This window comes from Oncorhynchus tshawytscha, linkage group LG22, assembly GCF_018296145.1.
Source record: "Oncorhynchus tshawytscha isolate Ot180627B linkage group LG22, Otsh_v2.0, whole genome shotgun sequence".
Taxonomy (NCBI): Eukaryota; Metazoa; Chordata; class Actinopteri; order Salmoniformes; family Salmonidae; genus Oncorhynchus; species Oncorhynchus tshawytscha.
The window spans coordinates 8,334,569-8,352,261 of NC_056450.1; the positions used below are offsets into that span (position 1 = coordinate 8,334,569).

Below are 17,693 nucleotides of genomic sequence, written 5' to 3' on the forward strand. Positions count from 1 at the left end.
AATCTGTGAACATGAAGAAGAGGAAAGAGGGAGGCCAGGAAGGAGGTACTTGTAGCAGCTCTAGCGGCATTGTCTGAACACATGAAAAAGAAGAGAGGAGAAAAGAGGGAGGAGAGAGGGAGGAAAAGAGGTGTGGATGTTCTTTCTTGCCTTCAGTGGCCAGGGCAGGCTGACTTGTTGTGCTTCTGTGACACAGTGCAGATGGAGGAGTGTTTATATCATAGTACCAACCCAAACTAGTCTACAGTATAAACATTCTTCATCTGAACAGCACAGTGAGTTGGCATGCAGGAACACAAAGGATGCATCCCAAATGCCACCCTACTCCCTATTTAGTGCGCTAGTTTTGACCAGGACCCTGGCCAAAAGTAGTGCAATATCTGGCCAAAAGTAGTGCAATATATAGGGAATAGGGCCATTAGCGACGATTAAGAGTCTTCTCATGTTGTCATGATTTCTCTGAAGTGTTACACAACATATTTACCTGTTTGACATTGATCTCGGCACCATAATTCCACAGAACCCCTCTCCAGGATAGGGCAGGTGGCATGTCTAAACTGCATCAAAAGAATACCATTCACAACTTCTAACTTCCTATACCAAACAAAAAAAACAACACACAAGCATTTAATTTAAACTTGTAAGGTGAATCATAAAGGCTGTGTAATAGCTTATCACAAGTCCTCTAGCTACTGCAACGTTGTTAAAAAGGACTAAGCTAAGTGTTCTGTTAACAAAATGTGTGGTTGGTCATTTTGTTCTTTGAAGTATCTCCCCCCAGGCCCAGCTAACATAGACAGGCCTATAAAAAAATATAAAAAAATGATGTGCTGCCATCTAGTGGTCATGAGTAATACAAGCACAACAGAAGACGAGGGATACGGCTTCAGTAAGCAAAGCAAGTGACAACAAGGTCTCTAACATAATGAATGAAGACAAAAGCGGCTTCAAACTACTTTAAACAGATTTCACCAAACAACTTCAACAGGATATATAAGCTCAACCAAGGGAACTTTTTTTCTTTTATTGTTTTCCAAGCATGATGTAGACAATTACATCAAACAGACATTCTTTCAACAGTGCAAGATATGACAACTGTAACAAACAAATGTAATAACCGATTCAAACGTATCAGTTGATGTCTTAAAAATCAACCGATCATTTTCACATTATGAAAATTATATTCAAAACAACGTCAATTAAAAAGAGTGCATCTGCATTTAAATACAACAGCTAAAAAACACACTAAGAAATAATATTTCAACAGACATCATCATTCCGTAACATGTATGTCTGAGTAAAAGCAGGCCAGCATAACGTCACCTTGTGAATGGAAAGTGCACACGCACAGCACAGAGCATCAGTCCTCGCTAACAATGTGAGAAGCAATCCAACTGACTGCAATATTCCACTCCGGAATCATTCAAAGCCATTTGGCAGTCCAGTAATTCCAAAAACCATTAACCAGTGATTCTACACTTAATAACTACATTATAAAAGAGCGTTTTCAAGCCAAGCCATTCATTCAGCTACCTCAGAGGTTTCAACAAACTCAAGTCTCCACTTCAGAGCCTCTCAAAACAAAGTCAGCAAAACTATGAATCATTATCACAAGGCTTAATAAAAACCCGAGGTACCGAGGTAGCTTCACAACACAACAATGCTACAATGAGGGTTGAAAATATATATCTATTTAAAAGGTGCTTAAGCATATTAAGACATTCTGAATCAGTCCTATTCTTTCAAGCGGTTTTTTTTTTTTACGACGTCATTGCAATATATCCAGTTTCATTTAACGATATACACCAAGTATAACAACCATTAGAAACACTTTCCTAATATTGAGTTGCACCCCCCACCCCCTTCTTGCACTCAGAACAGCATAAAAGCGTTCCACAGGGATGCTGGCCCATGTTGACTCCTATGCTTCCCACAGTTGTGTCAAGTTGGGTGGATGTCCTTTGGGAAACTGTGAAGTGTGGAAAAACCCAGCAGCGTTGCAGTTCTTGACACAAACCGGTGAGCCTGGCACCTACCACCATACACCGTTTAAAGGCACAAATATTTTGTCTTGCCCATTCACCGTCTGAATGGCACACACACAATCGATGTCCCAATTGTCTCGAGGCTTAATCATCCTTCTTTAAAACTGTCTCCATCCCTTCATTCTACACTGATTGAAGTGGATTTAACAAGTGACATCAATAAGGGATCATAGCTTTCCCCTGGTCAGTCGGTGTCATGGAAAGAGCAGGTATTCTTAATGTTTTGTACACTCAGTGTATGACGCAGAGATGAAGATGCAACTTGCATTATGCTGTTTTGTTATACTCCTCATTTGGTACACATCTATCACATCTGTATTCTTTAGCTTTGGAGTCATGACTGCAACCACCATTTTGGAAACAAAGGACAATTTGAGCCAGCCATCATTCCAAACAGCATTACTGTACATAAGCTGTCCTAAAGGTGCTGGGAATGTATTGAAATGGCAAAGGAACTGAAATCCTGAACAACAACGATGTAGCTAATGACAGTATAACAGCAGCAGATGTGGACAAAGCTCAGGAGGTGACTAGCCTCTGATCTGAAGCCAGCCATTGGGGTTTAACTAAGCATCTTGTGTCGGTCAAAGACAGTCTTGCGCTGTTCCTGGACCTGCTTTTTCCACCGCTGCTGTGCCCCCTCGACCCTCTCCAGTACGGTGTTACTTCTGCCTCCCTGAGCAGCGCTGGCACCCTCAGGCTGCGGCCGCATGTCCTGTGAGGGGAGACAGAGCACAGGAAGTTACAGACACAGGACGTTACAGACACAGGACGTTACAGACACAAGACGTTACAGACACAGGACGTTAAAGACACAGGACGTTACAGACACAGGACGTTACAGACACAGGACGTTACAGACACAGGACGTTACAGACACAGGACGTTACAGACACAGGACGTTACAGACACAGGACGTTACAGACACAGGACGTTACAGACACAGGACGTTACAGACACAAGACGTTACAGACACAGGACGTTACAGACACAGGACGTTACAGACACAGGACGTTACAGACACAGGACGTTACAGACACAGGACGTTACAGACACAGGACGTTACAGACACAGGACGTTACAGACACAGGACGTTACAGACACAGGACGTTACAGACACAGGACGTTACAGACACAGGACGTTACAGACACAGGACGTTACAGACACAGGACGTTACAGACACAGGACGTTACAGACACAGGACGTTACAGACACAAGACGTTACAGACACAGGACGTTACAGACACAGGACGTTACAGACACAGGACGTTACAGACACAAGACGTTACAGACACAGGACGTTACAGACACAGGACGTTACAGACACAGGACGTTACAGACACAGGACGTTACAGACACAGGACGTTACAGACACAGGACGTTACAGACACAGGACGTTACAGACACAAGACGTTACAGACACAGGACGTTACAGACACAAGACGTTACAGACACAAGACATTACAGACACAGGACGTTACAGACACAGGACGTTACAGACACAGGACGTTACAGACACAAGGACGTTACAGACACAGGACGTTACAGACACAGGTTACAGACACAGGACGTTACAGACACAGGACGTTACAGACACAGGACGTTACAGACACAAGACGTTACAGACACGACGTTACAGACACAGGACGTTACAGACACAGGACGTTACAGACACAGGACGTTACAGACACAAGACGTTACAGACAGGACGTTACAGACACAGGACGTTACAGACACAGGACGTTACAGACACAGGACGTTACAGACACAGGACGTTACAGACACAGGACGTTACAGACACAGGACGTTACAGACACAGGAGACAGACACAGGACGTTACAGACACAGGACGTTACAGACACAGGACGTTACAGACACAGGACGTTACAGACACAGGACGTTACAGACACAGGACGTTACAGACACAGGACGTTACAGACACAGGACGTTACAGACACAGGACGTTACAGACACAGGACGTTACAGACACAGGGCGTTACAGACACAGGGCGTTACAGACACAGGACGTTACAGACACAGGACGTTACAGACACAGGGCGTTACAGACACAGGACGTTACAGACACAGGACGTTACAGACACAGGACGTTACAGACACAGGACGTTACAGACACAGGACGTTACAGACACAGGACGTTACAGACACAGGACGTTACAGACACAGGACGTTACAGACACAAGACGTTACAGACACAGGACGTTACAGACACAGGACGTTACAGACACAGGACGTTACAGACACAGGACGTTACAGACACAGACACAGGACGTTACAGACACAAGACGTTACAGACACAGGACGTTACAGACACAGGACGTTACAGACACAGGACGTTACAGACACAAGACGTTACAGACACAGGACGTTACAGACACAAGACGTCACACATACTCCTGTGTTCTTCACCTGTTGACCTTCCCTGGTTAACCTCAACAAAACGTAGCGGTATCAAGAAAGAGAACTAAAGTCATCAAAGCACGAAGCTTAATTGATAGGTAATGTGAGTTTATGATCCCTCTGTGTGATGACTGTGTGGAGGAGCAAAAAGCTTGACACTCTACAAAGGATAACTGGAAAAAGAGCTCCTGTATATGTCTGACCTTCCAGAATTCAAACAGTTAAAGTAACTCATTCATTTGTGTGTGCCTATGTGTATTTAAAAGGTTGGCCGACCTCAGAGTCCTCGTCGTTGTGAAGGGGCTGGATATACGGGTCATGTTTACGGATCAGAGGGTCAACCAGCAGCAGGAACAGCATGTAGAGGAGGAGGGAGCCCACCACTGACAGGTAGATGAGGATGGTCACCTGGGACAGAGGATATAATGCAGCTTTGATTACATTTCGGGAAAACAAGGCCTTTGGCTGCTTTTTGAAATGCAAAGGCAAATATTAAAACATATGCAGGAATACAAAGAGAAGAAAATATGTATTATTACAAAAAAAGCAGAGGGAGAGGGATATTTCACACATTACTTCTATATTATAAATATATCATTTATTATAAACATTATTGGCAAATGCAGTATCTAAAAAAGCATGGCATGTAAAAAAAGAAGTAAAATGACCCATGAACACCAACATGTGAACTGCATAGGAGCATGTCAAATCTAGTGTCAAATTAAAGTTAAGAGTCCAGATATTTATTTTAGAAATTAAGGCATATATACATTTGAGCAGCTATTTTCTATCCTAAATATTAAGAACAAGCAAAGGCTTAGATTTCTGGTCAGATGGAAAAGGGGTGTTTAGAAAACATCGACCAGAAAAAGTCTTAATAAGTATTAGAAATACATCAAAACACATTACTGTCGACCTAAAGACCCCTGCCAAATAATATCAACAGTTATATTTAGTTTTGGAGAAATGATTTACCTTGTGAAAGTTTAAGAAACATTGCCCTGTGCCTTGAAATTCCGTTACCAAAGATATTTTCTCATTTCTCTCCTTCATGAGGGAGCATAATCAAATCACAGTTTATTTGTCACATGCGCAGAATACAACAGGAGTAAACCTTACAGTGAAATGCTTACTTACAGGCTCTAACCAATGGTACAAAAAAGGTATTAGGTGAACAATAATGAAAGTTCACAGATGTATAATGAAAGTTCACAGATGTAACAAGTAAAGGTAGACCTACCAATTAGTTATAGTGCTTTTACTAATATATATGTTTTTGGAATTAAGTGATTCAACTCAAAATTCTGTTACCAAATTAAAATGAACAAAAATATAAACGCAATCTTCAGCAATTCCAAAGATTAAAGTTACAGTTCATTAGGAAATCAGTCAATTGAAATAAATAAATTAGGCCCTAATGGATTTTACATGACTGGGAATACAGATATACATTTGTTGGTCACAGATACCTTAAAAAAAAAAAAAGGTAGGGTCGTGGATCAGAAGACCAGTCAGTATCTGGTGTGACCACCATTTGCCTCATGCAGCGTGACACATCTCCACATATTGGCGGGAACTGAAATACGCTGTCGATCCATAAACATGCTCAATGGGTGACATGTCTGGTGAGTATGCAGGTCATGGAAGAACTGGGACATTTTCAGCTTCCAGGAATTGTGTACCGATCCTTGCCGTGCATTATCATGCTGAAACATGAGGTGATGAATTGCGGCGGATGAATGGCACGACAACGGGCCTCAGGATCTTGTCACGGTATCGCTGTGCATTCTAATCGGCGTCCACAAAATGCAATTGTGTTTGTTGTCCATGGGGCATTCTGTTCACAACGTTGACATCAGCAAACCGCTCGCCCACACGAGGCCATACATGCTGTCTATTCATCCATAGAAGAGACAAAAATGACAAGTAAATTCATCCAAAAATGACAAGTAGAAGCTAAGTCGCCCAGTAAAATCATACTTGAGTAAAAGTCAAAGTATTTGGTTTTAAATATACCTAAGTATCAAAAGTAAAAGTATAAATAATACATCATTTACAAACAAAGCACTTGTGTTTCGTGAGTCCGCCAGATAAGAGGCAGTAGGGACGGAGATTCTCTCTTGATAAGTGCGTGAATTAGACCATTTCCATGTGCTGCTAAGCATTCAAAATGTAATGAGTACTTTTGGGTGTCAGAGAAAATCTATTGAGTAGAAAGTACATATTTTCTTTAGGAATGTAGTGGACTTTTTATTCACTTGCATCTACTCTTCTCTGTGAAGTATAGGGCTGGGAATTGCAAATGGAACTCGTGACACAATATTATCACAAAACTTTGGTGACGATACGATATGTATAGCGATTCTCAAGATTATCAATGTGTTTTGAGTTTTGGCTCAGGTACAGCCAACTAGCGCTAGCTAACGATACCTAGCAAAATTATTATTATTATCATCATCCTTTTGGGGAGGGGGAAACTCATGTGGCTTAAGTAGGGTCATCCTGTTGTCACGGTAACGTGTTTGAACCCGTCCCCCCCCCCGCCATCCCGCCGTCCCCATGGCCTCCTCCTCCCTCTCCCTGTCCTTGAGAATTCTGTTTCTCTGTATCCTGGCTGGCGTCCATGGTGCAAACGTCGGGTCGTTATGCTAGCGGCCTTCGAGGGGACCCTGCTGGTAATTACCCCTGACCCCTATGTCAAGGTTTGGTGTGGTGGCGAATCCGGTGGCATGACATGACAAGGACACTCAAAACCCATCCTGGAGTGCCATATTCAACTTTCTGAATGTGGCATCCAGTGCTTTCCTGAAGTTTGAGATCTGGGAGAAGGACCTGAACTTCGATGACCACCTGGGAACCTGCACCACTAAGCTCCGCTCTGGCACTCACAGCGTAACCTGTGGTCTGAGTAGTGGAACCTTCTACTACACTTACAGATGCCAGTAAGCCAGCCATAATGTACAACATTCGGCCATCACATACCATAATGAAATTGTAATGAATTTTACTGATAAACATTAAGGTGTAAAAAACATGCATTTCAGTACAATCTGGTTCTCTCATTATCTGGCATTTACACTTATTAGATACGGGCCTTACATACAGAACATGCTGTATGGATAGTCAGTGAATGTATTCTTTTCCTCATGGTTTTGAACACCATGCTGCTATACCATTTCCTCTTTAGCATTACCACCTGTCAGTTTTTACCACAGTTGGGAATCTTCGGTTGCTCAGGTATGGAAATGCTGGATTCAAAGCATAAAGCGAACCACGACTGTATTTTAAAGGTTTCATAAGACAATTGTGCACAAAAAGGGGGGCAGAAACGTTCTCCAGAGAGTCCGTAACATTAACCAAAAAACACAAAGAACAAAAAACGTATTATAAAAGCTGTTCTGTTCCGTTCTCCCACAGCCCACGCCATAACATAACTTAAGGCTAGAAACCATCTGTTAAGTGGACAGTAAGTCCTTAGAAGTCACTTTCCACCATTGCTGAGTTACAATCGGTGACCCTTAACCTCGGGAGAGTTATTTAAGAGGCAAAATTGTTCCTATGGGCACGTGGAATTTAACCACACCCAACATCAGTTAATACCAGTTGATGGACTGTGTGTAAGGGTCAGACCTCAGTACCTTGATGGTGTTGCTGCTGCGTTCTTCATACTTGCACTCACACAGCAGACAGTAGGCCTCCACATCATGGCCCGGCACTGGCATGGGCTCCACCACATGGAGGCACTTACTGGGGACCGAAAAATACACATATTATGATGGATCCAAGATGACATTATGGACTGGGCCAAGATGTAGTCTACATTTTTAGTTGAGCCTTTCCATGACTACCATAAACAACAAATGGAAATCTATTCATTTAAACCAAATCAAACTTTATTTGCCACAAGTGTAGGCAACAACTGTAGACTTTACCGTGAAAAGCCCTTAACTAACAGTGCAGTTCAAGAAGAAAGTATTTGCCAAGTAGGCTAATATTATAAGTACGGTAATAATGAAAAGTAACACAATAAGAATAACAATAACGAGGCAGTGTATACAGGCTAGGGGCATCTGTATATGTAGGTGGGGGTGAAGTCATGCATAGGTAACAAACAAACAGCAAGAAGCAACAGTGTACGGGGGGGGTCAATGTAAATTGTCTGGTGGCGATTTTTATGAGTTGTTCAGCAGTCTAATGGCTTGGCGGTAGAAGCTGTTGAGGAGCCTTTTGGTCCTAGACTTGGCGCTCTGGTACCACTTGCCGTGCGGTAGCAGTGAAAACAGTCTATAACTTGGGTGACTGGAGTCTCTGACAATTTTATGGGCTTTCCTATGACACCGCGTATTATATAGGTCGTGGATGGAAGGAAGCTTTGCCCCAGTGATGTACTGGGCCGGTCGCACTACCCTCTGTAGCGCCTTACGGTCAGATGCCGAGCAGTTGCCATACCAGGTGGTGATGCAACTGGTCAGGATGCTCTCGAAAGTGCAGCTGTGGAACCTTTTGAGGATCTGGAGGCCCATGCCAAATCCTTTCAGTCTCGTGAGGGGAAAAAGGTTTTGTCGTGCCCTCTTCATGACTGGCTTGGTGTGTTTGGACCATGATAGTTATTTGGTGATGTGGAAACCAAGGAACTTGAAACTCTCAACCTGCTCCACTACAGCCCCGTCAATGTTAATGGGGGCCTGTATGGCCCGCCTTTTCCTGTAGTCCACGATCAGCTCCTTTGTCTTGCTCACATTGAGGGAGAGGTTGGTGTCCTGGCACCACACTGCCCGTTCTCTGACCTCCTCCCTATAGGCCGTCTCATCGTTGTCGGTTATCAGGCCTACCACTGTTGTGTTGTCAGCAAACTTAATGATGGTGTTGGAGTCGTGTTTAGCCACGCAGTCATGGGTGAACAGGGAATACAGGAGGGGACTAAGTACAAACCCTTGAGGGGCCCCAGTGTTAAGGATCAGCATGGCAGACGTATTGTTGCCTACTCTTACCACCTGGGGGTGGCCCTTCAGGAAGTCCAGGATCCAGTTGCAGAGGGAGGTGTTTAGTCCTAGAGTCATTAGCTTAGTGATGAGCTTCGTGGGCACTATGGTGTTGAACGCTGAGCTGTAGTCGAACAGCATTCTCACATACAGTTGAAGTCAGATGTTTACATACACTTAGGTTGGAGTCATTAAAACTCGTTTTTCAATGTCAGAATAATAGTAGAGAGAATGATTTATTTGAGCTTTTATTTCTTTCATCACATTCAAATCAAATCAAATCAAATTTTCAAATCAAATTTTATTTGTCACATACACATGGTTAGCAGATGTTAATGCGAGTGTAGCGAAATGCTTGTGCTTCTAGTTCCGACAATGCAGTAATAACGAGCAAGTAATCTAACTAACAATTCCAAAAAAAAAACTACTGTCATACACAGTGTAAGGGGATAAAGAATATGTACATAAGGATATATGAATGAGTGATGGTACAGAGCAGCATAGGCAAGATACAGTAGATGATATCGAGTACAGTATATACATATGAGATAAGTATGTAAACCAAGTGGCATAGTTAAAGTGGCTAGTGATACATGTATTACATAAGGATGCAGTCGATGATATAGAGTACAGTATCAACGTATGCATATGAGATGAACAATGTAGGGTAAGTAACATTATATAAGGTAGCATTGTTTAAAGTGGCTAGTGATATATTTACATCATTTCCCATCAATTCCCATGATTAAAGTGGCTGGAGTAGAGTCAGTGTCATTGACAGTGTGTTGGCAGTAGCCACTCAATGTTAGTGGTGGCTGTTTAACAGTCTGATGGCCTTGAGATAGAAGCTGTTTTTCAGTCTCTCGGTCCCAGCTTTGATGCACCTGTACTGACCTCGCCTTCTGGATGGCAGCGGGGTGAACAGGCAGTGGCTCGGGTGGTTGATGTCCTTGATGATCTTTATGGCCTTCCTGTAGCATCGGGTGGTGTAGGTGTCCTGGAGGGCAGGTAGTTTGCCCCCGGTGATGCGTTGTGCAGACCTCACTACCCTCTGGAGAGCCTTACGGTTGAGGGCGGTGCAGTTGCCATACCAGGCGGTGATACAGCCCGCCAGGATGCTCTCGATTGTGCATCTGTAGAAGTTTGTGAGTGCTTTTGGTGACAAGCCGAATTTCTTCAGCCTCCTGAGGTTGAAGAGGCGCTGCTGCGCCTTCCTCACGATGCTGTCTGTGTGAGTGGACCAATTCAGTTTGTCTGTGATGTGTATGCCGAGGAACTTAAAACTTGCTACCCTCTCCACTACTGTTCCATCGATGTGGATGGGGGTGTTCCCTCTGCTGTTTCCTGAAGTCCACAATCATCTCCTTAGTTTTGTTGACGTTGAGTGTGAGGTTATTTTCCTGACACCACACTCCGAGGGCCCTCACCTCCTCCCTGTAGGCCGTCTCGTCGTTGTTGGTAATCAAGCCTACCACTGTTGTGTCGTCCGCAAACTTGATGATTGAGTTGGAGGCGTGCATGGCCACGCAGTCGTGGGTGAACAGGGAGTACAGGAGAGGGCTCAGAACGCACCCTTGTGGGGCCCCAGTGTTGAGGATCAGCGGGGAGGAGATGTTGTTGCCTACCCTCACCACCTGGGGGCGGCCCGTCAGGAAGTCCAGTACCCAGTTGCACAGGGCGGGGTCGAGACCCAGGGTCTCGAGCTTGATGACGAGCTTGGAGGGTACTATGGTGTTGAATGCCGAGCTGTAGTCGATGAACAGCATTCTCACATAGGTATTCCTCTTGTCCAGATGGGTTAGGGCAGTGTGCAGTGTGGTTGAGATTGCATCGTCTGTGGACCTATTTGGGCGGTAAGCAAATTGGAGTGGGTCAAGGGTGTCAGGTAGGGTGGAGGTGATATGGTCCTTGACTAGTCTCTCAAAGCACTTCATGATGACGGATGTGAGTGCTACAGGGCGGTAGTCGTTTAGCTCAGTTACCTTAGCTTTCTTGGGAACAGGAACAATGGTGGCCCTCTTGAAGCATGTGGGAACAGCAGACTGGTATAGGGATTGATTGAATATGTCCGTAAACACACCGGCCAGCTGGTCTGCGCATGCTCTGAGGGCGCGGCTGGGGATGCCGTCTGGGCCTGCAGCCTTGCGAGGGTTAACACGTTTAAATGTCTTACTCACTTCGGCTGCAGTGAAGGAGAGACCGCATGTTTCCGTTGCAGGCCGTGTCAGTGGCACTGTATTGTCCTCAAAGCGGGCAAAAAAGTTATTTAGTCTGCCTGGGAGCAAGACATCCTGGTCCGTGACTGGGCTGGGTTTCTTCCTGTAGTCCGTGATTGACTGTAGACCCTGCCACATACCTCTTGTGTCTGAGCCGTTGAATTGAGATTCTACTTTGTCTTTGTACTGGCGCTTAGCTTGTTTGATAGCCTTGCGGAGGGAATAGCTGCACTGTTTGTATTCAGTCATGTTACCAGACACCTTGCCCTGATTAAAAGCAGTGGTTCGTGCCTTCAGTTTCACACGAATGCTGCCATCAATCCACGGTTTCTGGTTAGGGAATGTTTTAATTGTTGCTATGGGAACGACATCTTCAACGCACGTTCTAATGAACTCGCACACCGTATCAGCGTATTCGTCAATGTTGTTGTCTGACGCAATACGAAACATCTCCCAGTCCACGTGATGGAAGCAGTCTTGGAGTGTGGAGTCAGCTTGGTCGGACCAGCGTTGGACAGACCTCAGCGTGGGAGCTTCTTGTTTTAGTTTCTGTCTGTAGGCAGGGATCAACAAAATGGAGTCGTGGTCAGCTTTTCCGAAAGGGGGCGGGGCAGGGCCTTATATGCGTCGCGGAAGTTAGAGTAACAATGATCCAGGGTCTTTCCACCCTGGTTGCGCAATCGATATGCTGATAAAATTTAGGGAGTCTTGTTTTCAGATTAGCCTTGTTAAAATCCCCAGCTACAATGAATGCAGCCTCCGGATAAATCGTTTCCAGTTTGCAGAGAGTTAAATAAAGTTTGTTCAGAGCCATCGATGTGTCTGCTTGGGGGATATATACGGCTGTGATTATAATCGAAGAGAATTCTCTTGGTAGATAATGCGGTCTACATTTGATTGTGAGGAATTCTAAATCAGGTGAACAGAAGGATTTGAGTTCCTGTATGTTTCTTTCATCACACCATGTCACGTTAGTCATAAGGCATATGCCCCCGCCCCTCTTCTTACCAGAAAGATGTTTGTTTCTGTCGGCGCGATGCGTGGAGAAACCCGTTGGCTGCACCACTTCGGATTGCGTCTCTCCAGTTAGCCATGTTTCCGTGAAGCAAAGAACGTTACAGTCTCTGATGTCCCTCTGGAATGCTACCCTTGCTCGGATTTCATCAACCTTGTTGTCAAGAGACTGGACATTGGCAAGAAGAATGCTAGGGAGTGGTGCACGATGTGCCCGTCTCCGGAGTCTGACCAGAAGACCGCTTCGTTTCCCTCTTTTTCTGAGTCGTTTTTTTTTTTGGTCTCTGCATGTGATCCACTCGGTTACACTGGTTGTAAGGCAGAACACAGGATCCGCATCGCGAAAAACATATTCTTGGTCGTACTGATGGTGAGTTGACGCTGATCTTATATTCAGTAGTTCTTCTCGGCTGTATGTAAAGAAACCTAAGATGACCTGGGGTACTAGTGTAAGAAATAACACGTAAAAAAACAAAAAACTGCATAGTTTCCTAGGAACGCGAAGCGAGGCGGCCATCTCTGTCGGCGCCGGAAGTACATTCCCAGTGGGTCAGAAGTTTACATACACTCAATGAGTATTTGGTAGCATTGCCTTTAAATTGTTTAACTTGGGTCAAATGTTTCAGGTAGCCTTCCACAAGCTTCCCACAATAAGTTGGGTGAATTTTGGCCCATTCCTCCTGACAGAGCTGGTGTAACTAAATCAAATCAAATCAAATCAAATTTTATTTGTCACATACACATGGTTAGCAGATGTTAATGCGAGTGTAGCGAAATGCTTGTGCTTCTAGTTCCGACAATGCAGTAATAACGAACAAGTAATCTAACTAACAATTCCAAAAAAAAAACTACTGTCTTATACACAGTGTAAGGGGATAAAGAATATGTACATAAGGATATATGAATGAGTGATGGTACAGAGCAGCATAGGCAAGATACGGTAGATGATATCGAGTACAGTATATACATATGAGATGAGTATGTAAACCAAGTGGCATAGTTAAAGTGGCTAGTGATACATGTATTACATAAGGATGCAGTCGATGATATAGAGTACAGTATCTACGTATGCATATGAGATGAATAATGTAGGGTAAGTAACATTATATAAGGTAGCATTGTTTAAAGTGGCTAGTGATATATTTACATCATTTCCCATCAATTCCCATTATTAAAGTGGCTGGAGTAGAGTCAGTGTCATTGACAGTGTGTTGGCAGTAGCCACTCAATGTTAGTGGTGGCTGTTTAACAGTCTGATGGCCTTGAGATAGAAGCTGTTTTTCAGTCTCTCGGTCCCAGCTTTGATGCACCTGTACTGACCTCGCCTTCTGGATGACAGCGGGGTGAACAGGCAGTGGCTCGGGTGGTTGATGTCCTTGATGATCTTTATGGCCTTCCTGTAGCATCAGGTGGTGTAGGTGTCCTGGAGGGCAGGTAGTTTGCCCCCGGTGATGCGTTGTGCAGACCTCACTACCCTGAGTCAGGTTTGTAGGCCTCCTTGCTCGCACACACTTTTTCAGTTCTGCCCACAAATTTTCTATAGAATTGAGGTCAGGGCTTCGTGATGGCCACTCCAATACCTTGACTTTGTTGTCCTTAAGCCATTTTGCCACACTTTGGAAGTATGCTTGGGGTCATTGTCAATTAGAAAGACGCATTTGCAAACAAGCTTTAACTTCCTGACTGATGTCTTGAGATGTTTCTTCAATATACCCACATAATTGTCCCCCCTCACGATGCCATCTATTTTGTGAAGTGCACCAGTCCCTCCTGCTAGCAAAACAGTCCTGTAGTGTAGCATCCGCGTCCTCTGACCACTTCCGTATTGAGCAAGTCACTGGTACTTCCTGCTTTAGTTCTTGCTTGTAAGCAGGAATCAGGAGGATAGAATTGTGGTCAGATTTGCCAAATGGAGGGCGGGGGAGAGCTTTGTATGCATCTCTGTGTGTGGAGTAAAGTTGGTCTAGGATGGTTGTTTTTTTGGTATGGAACTTGAAATCCACCACCCCTAGATTGGAAGACTAGACTGTGAATTCAGCATTATGTGCATGCACATGTAATGCACTAGACAATTGCTCACCAATCTTTCTGGGAGACATTCCTGCTGTAGATGTGTCCGGTGATGTTCCTGTAGGGTGGACAGATACATTTGCAGCGCACATCTTCAAAACTCTGAGAATATAGAGAAGATCTTTATTACTATACAGTGACATGTGCATTATCAAAAAAATGACAGTAGTAGCAGTATACACTAGCTTATACCAGGTCTATTTGTGCTGTCTTGTCAACGCCATTGCTGTCATTGTCATTTGTCACGCCAAACGCTGTAGGCCATCACAGCAATGCAGAGCTGCCAACTCTCGCGCATTGGCTGTGAGACACATGCGTTTGACCCTCCTTCTCATGGCACATCTCTAATATCTCATGTAATTGAAAAGCACTGCTTTTATTTTCCTAATTCGTCCATTATAGTCAGCGCATTAACTTTTCAACTGTGCTCCAAATCGTTTTGAAATCGGAGCATCTGCGCCTGCAGGTTAGCATCACGAGCAGAACCTCTAACATCGTCCTGTCTTGCCACAGCACTGTGAACCGCGGAACATTGAAGCATAGGATTGGTCTCGTTATGTTAGGGATCAAGTGGATTGGATGCATGTTTTAGAGAAACGCCCCTCAAGATTAGAGTGGAACTGAATGGAAAGAGAGAACTTGATCCACTGAGCTTATATAAGTAAAAACAATAGTAGCACGGTAGAGCTGTTTAATGTACAATGCCAACAAAATGAGGCTGCTGTTGCTCCCGCCTCTATTGCAGAATGCAGCCGTTTGACAGCATGTTAAATCCACACTTGCATTAGTCCCCTGGTTAGGTGATTGACATTTAGGCTGTGCCAACAAAAAGGCAGCAGCAGACAGACCTACAGTATGTTTTAGCAGGGAATTTCGGGCAGGGTGACCTGATTTTATTCTACAGAGGGGACAATAAATATAAACATTATTTGGTTAGGGTGTAGATTTATGTAATCTTGTTTTCATGAGTTTTTATTATCTATTTACTTCATTTAGTCTGATCAGTGGAACAATTCTCCTGCTTAACAATGGGCTAAAATATAGGGTTGATGCGTGTGCTTGTCAGCAAAACACTGCTGTGTCTTTGAAAACACTGCTGGGTCTTTGAAAATTAATCATATTAAATCATGTCTTTTTCAGCCATTAATGGACCGTTTTGATTGAGTCATACAAATCGTCACCGGATATTATATGCTCCAGGAACCAAATAACATTTGAGACATTTTAGGGGGGACTCACAACTCATAAAACACATATTGCATCTATGTAGAGTGAGACGATGACAATGATATTAAACTAGAAGGAATAAACCACCTGAATAATGAAATTCATTAGACTTTTATTGAAGGTTGGGTGATTTTGAGAAATTAATTGTTATAACAAGAACATTTTCAAACACCCAGGGGAAACATTAGGGGTGGCCAACCCTCCTGGAGAGCAAGCAGGATTTTCAGCCCTATTTTAAAGAGATAGTTTACCTAAATTACAAAATGTTTGTGCCCTTACCTTGAAAGCAGTCTATGGACAAGGAGAATACAATCTTATGATTTGGTTCCCCACTGCCATAGACCATTAATATTAGTATTTACTGTACAGAGTTTTGGTGTAGTGGTAACACTCGCCGGCACATGTCAGATACAACTTTCCACATGAGAACAGGGACCAATCCCTGCATCCAACCTTCCCATTTTCCTGTCTCCCCATCTCATTTAATTACTGTCTGAATAAAGTGTCAAACAGCCAGATAATTATTTAAAAAATATTATAATAATGTGCATACTCAACGTAACAGTTGTCCTAAAATAAATTATCTTCCACTCTGGTCATAGGCCTAAACCATGTCAGAATATGTAGAATTGCAGGAAATGAGCTTTTACAACAGGACCCCCAGACCCCCGTCTAGGGGTTGTGCCATTGGGCAATGAAATCCACATTGCAAATATCACACAAGCTATCACACAAGCTTTCTTCAAAAGTTGCCAGCTATGGCAATGGAATTGGAAAGAGAGCAGAAACGGATCTGGGCTAGAATACACCAGAGTTGATGGTCCTGGAATTGATATACCTTACTAGCGTGTGCAAAGGAGATGGCGTCACTGAGCAGTACAACCAGCAGGCCGACTAAAAGGGACATGGAAGTCTGTTCTCTCCTGGACGACATACTAACAGACAGACCCGCCAGGTAGCAACCTCCTTACCCTGGACTGGAGGAAGAACACTACCCTATATGAGGAGGAAGAGGGCACACAAACACACTCTTTATGGCAAATCTTAGTTAGTTTAGTTACATGTTAGTTACATAGCTTGATACTACATATCATTCCATTAAGTTGTCTCCCACATGTTCTCTCTGGCTACATTTTGAAATAAACAAATTCATTTACAACTGCTGTCTATAGTGATACAGCAACAACAGCTAGCAAGCTGTCAAAAGGGCCTAAAATGGAAGCTAAGTCGAAGACATTCGTGCCATTGATGTATATGTGTATGTTGCAAATTAAACAGAAAAAAATACCACACCAGCGATATACTTATTAGCAAGTAAATACCTTGGAAACATTATTTATTTCATACGCACATACCACAAGATGACTTCAGCTGTTCTTCTTCAGTGGTGTTAACCGTTGTTGGCAACAACTTCAATGGTGCCACCTACTGGGTTGGAATAAAACATTTAAAAAGTGTGACCTACTAGGATCCCTGGCATTATACAATTTGTGTACATCATTGCATGCGATTTGATGTCTATTGGGAAAAAGCCTCAGTCCAGTGTGTGTAATCTATTGACAAATGTTTGTTCTCTGACTGACTAAAATGTGTATCCTCTCTCGCTCTGGTGGAAAGTATAAGGTAAACCCCTGCTTCTTCTTCTTGACCCGATCAATAGCTCCATTTCCTGGTAGTCATATCAATATCATATAGAGTCATATATAAAGAAAACTGTATT

At 43.6% G+C, this 17,693-nt stretch overlaps 1 protein-coding gene across 3 annotated transcripts; it reads right to left on the minus strand.

Moving 5' to 3' along the window:
- Window positions 1-992: 992 nt before the first annotated feature.
- LOC112221686 (proton-transporting V-type ATPase complex assembly regulator TMEM9) lies at window positions 993-17,404 on the minus strand. 3 transcript variants are annotated; one of them, XM_024383926.2, is made up of 6 exons: window positions 17,329-17,404; window positions 16,812-16,969; window positions 14,757-14,848; window positions 8,103-8,211; window positions 4,741-4,872; window positions 993-2,760 (listed from the first exon to the last, which is right to left on the minus strand). In XM_024383926.2, the coding sequence occupies exons 2-6, from the start codon at window positions 16,905-16,907 to the stop codon at window positions 2,608-2,610; spliced, it is 582 nt and encodes a 193-aa protein (XP_024239694.1). In that variant the 5' UTR covers window positions 16,908-16,969; window positions 17,329-17,404; the 3' UTR covers window positions 993-2,607. The 3 variants fall into 3 exon arrangements, with proteins under 3 accessions (XP_024239694.1, XP_024239695.1, XP_024239696.1); XM_024383927.2 differs by having other exon boundaries at window positions 17,325-17,363; XM_024383928.2 differs by having other exon boundaries at window positions 17,296-17,363.
- Window positions 17,405-17,693: the final 289 nt, after the last annotated feature.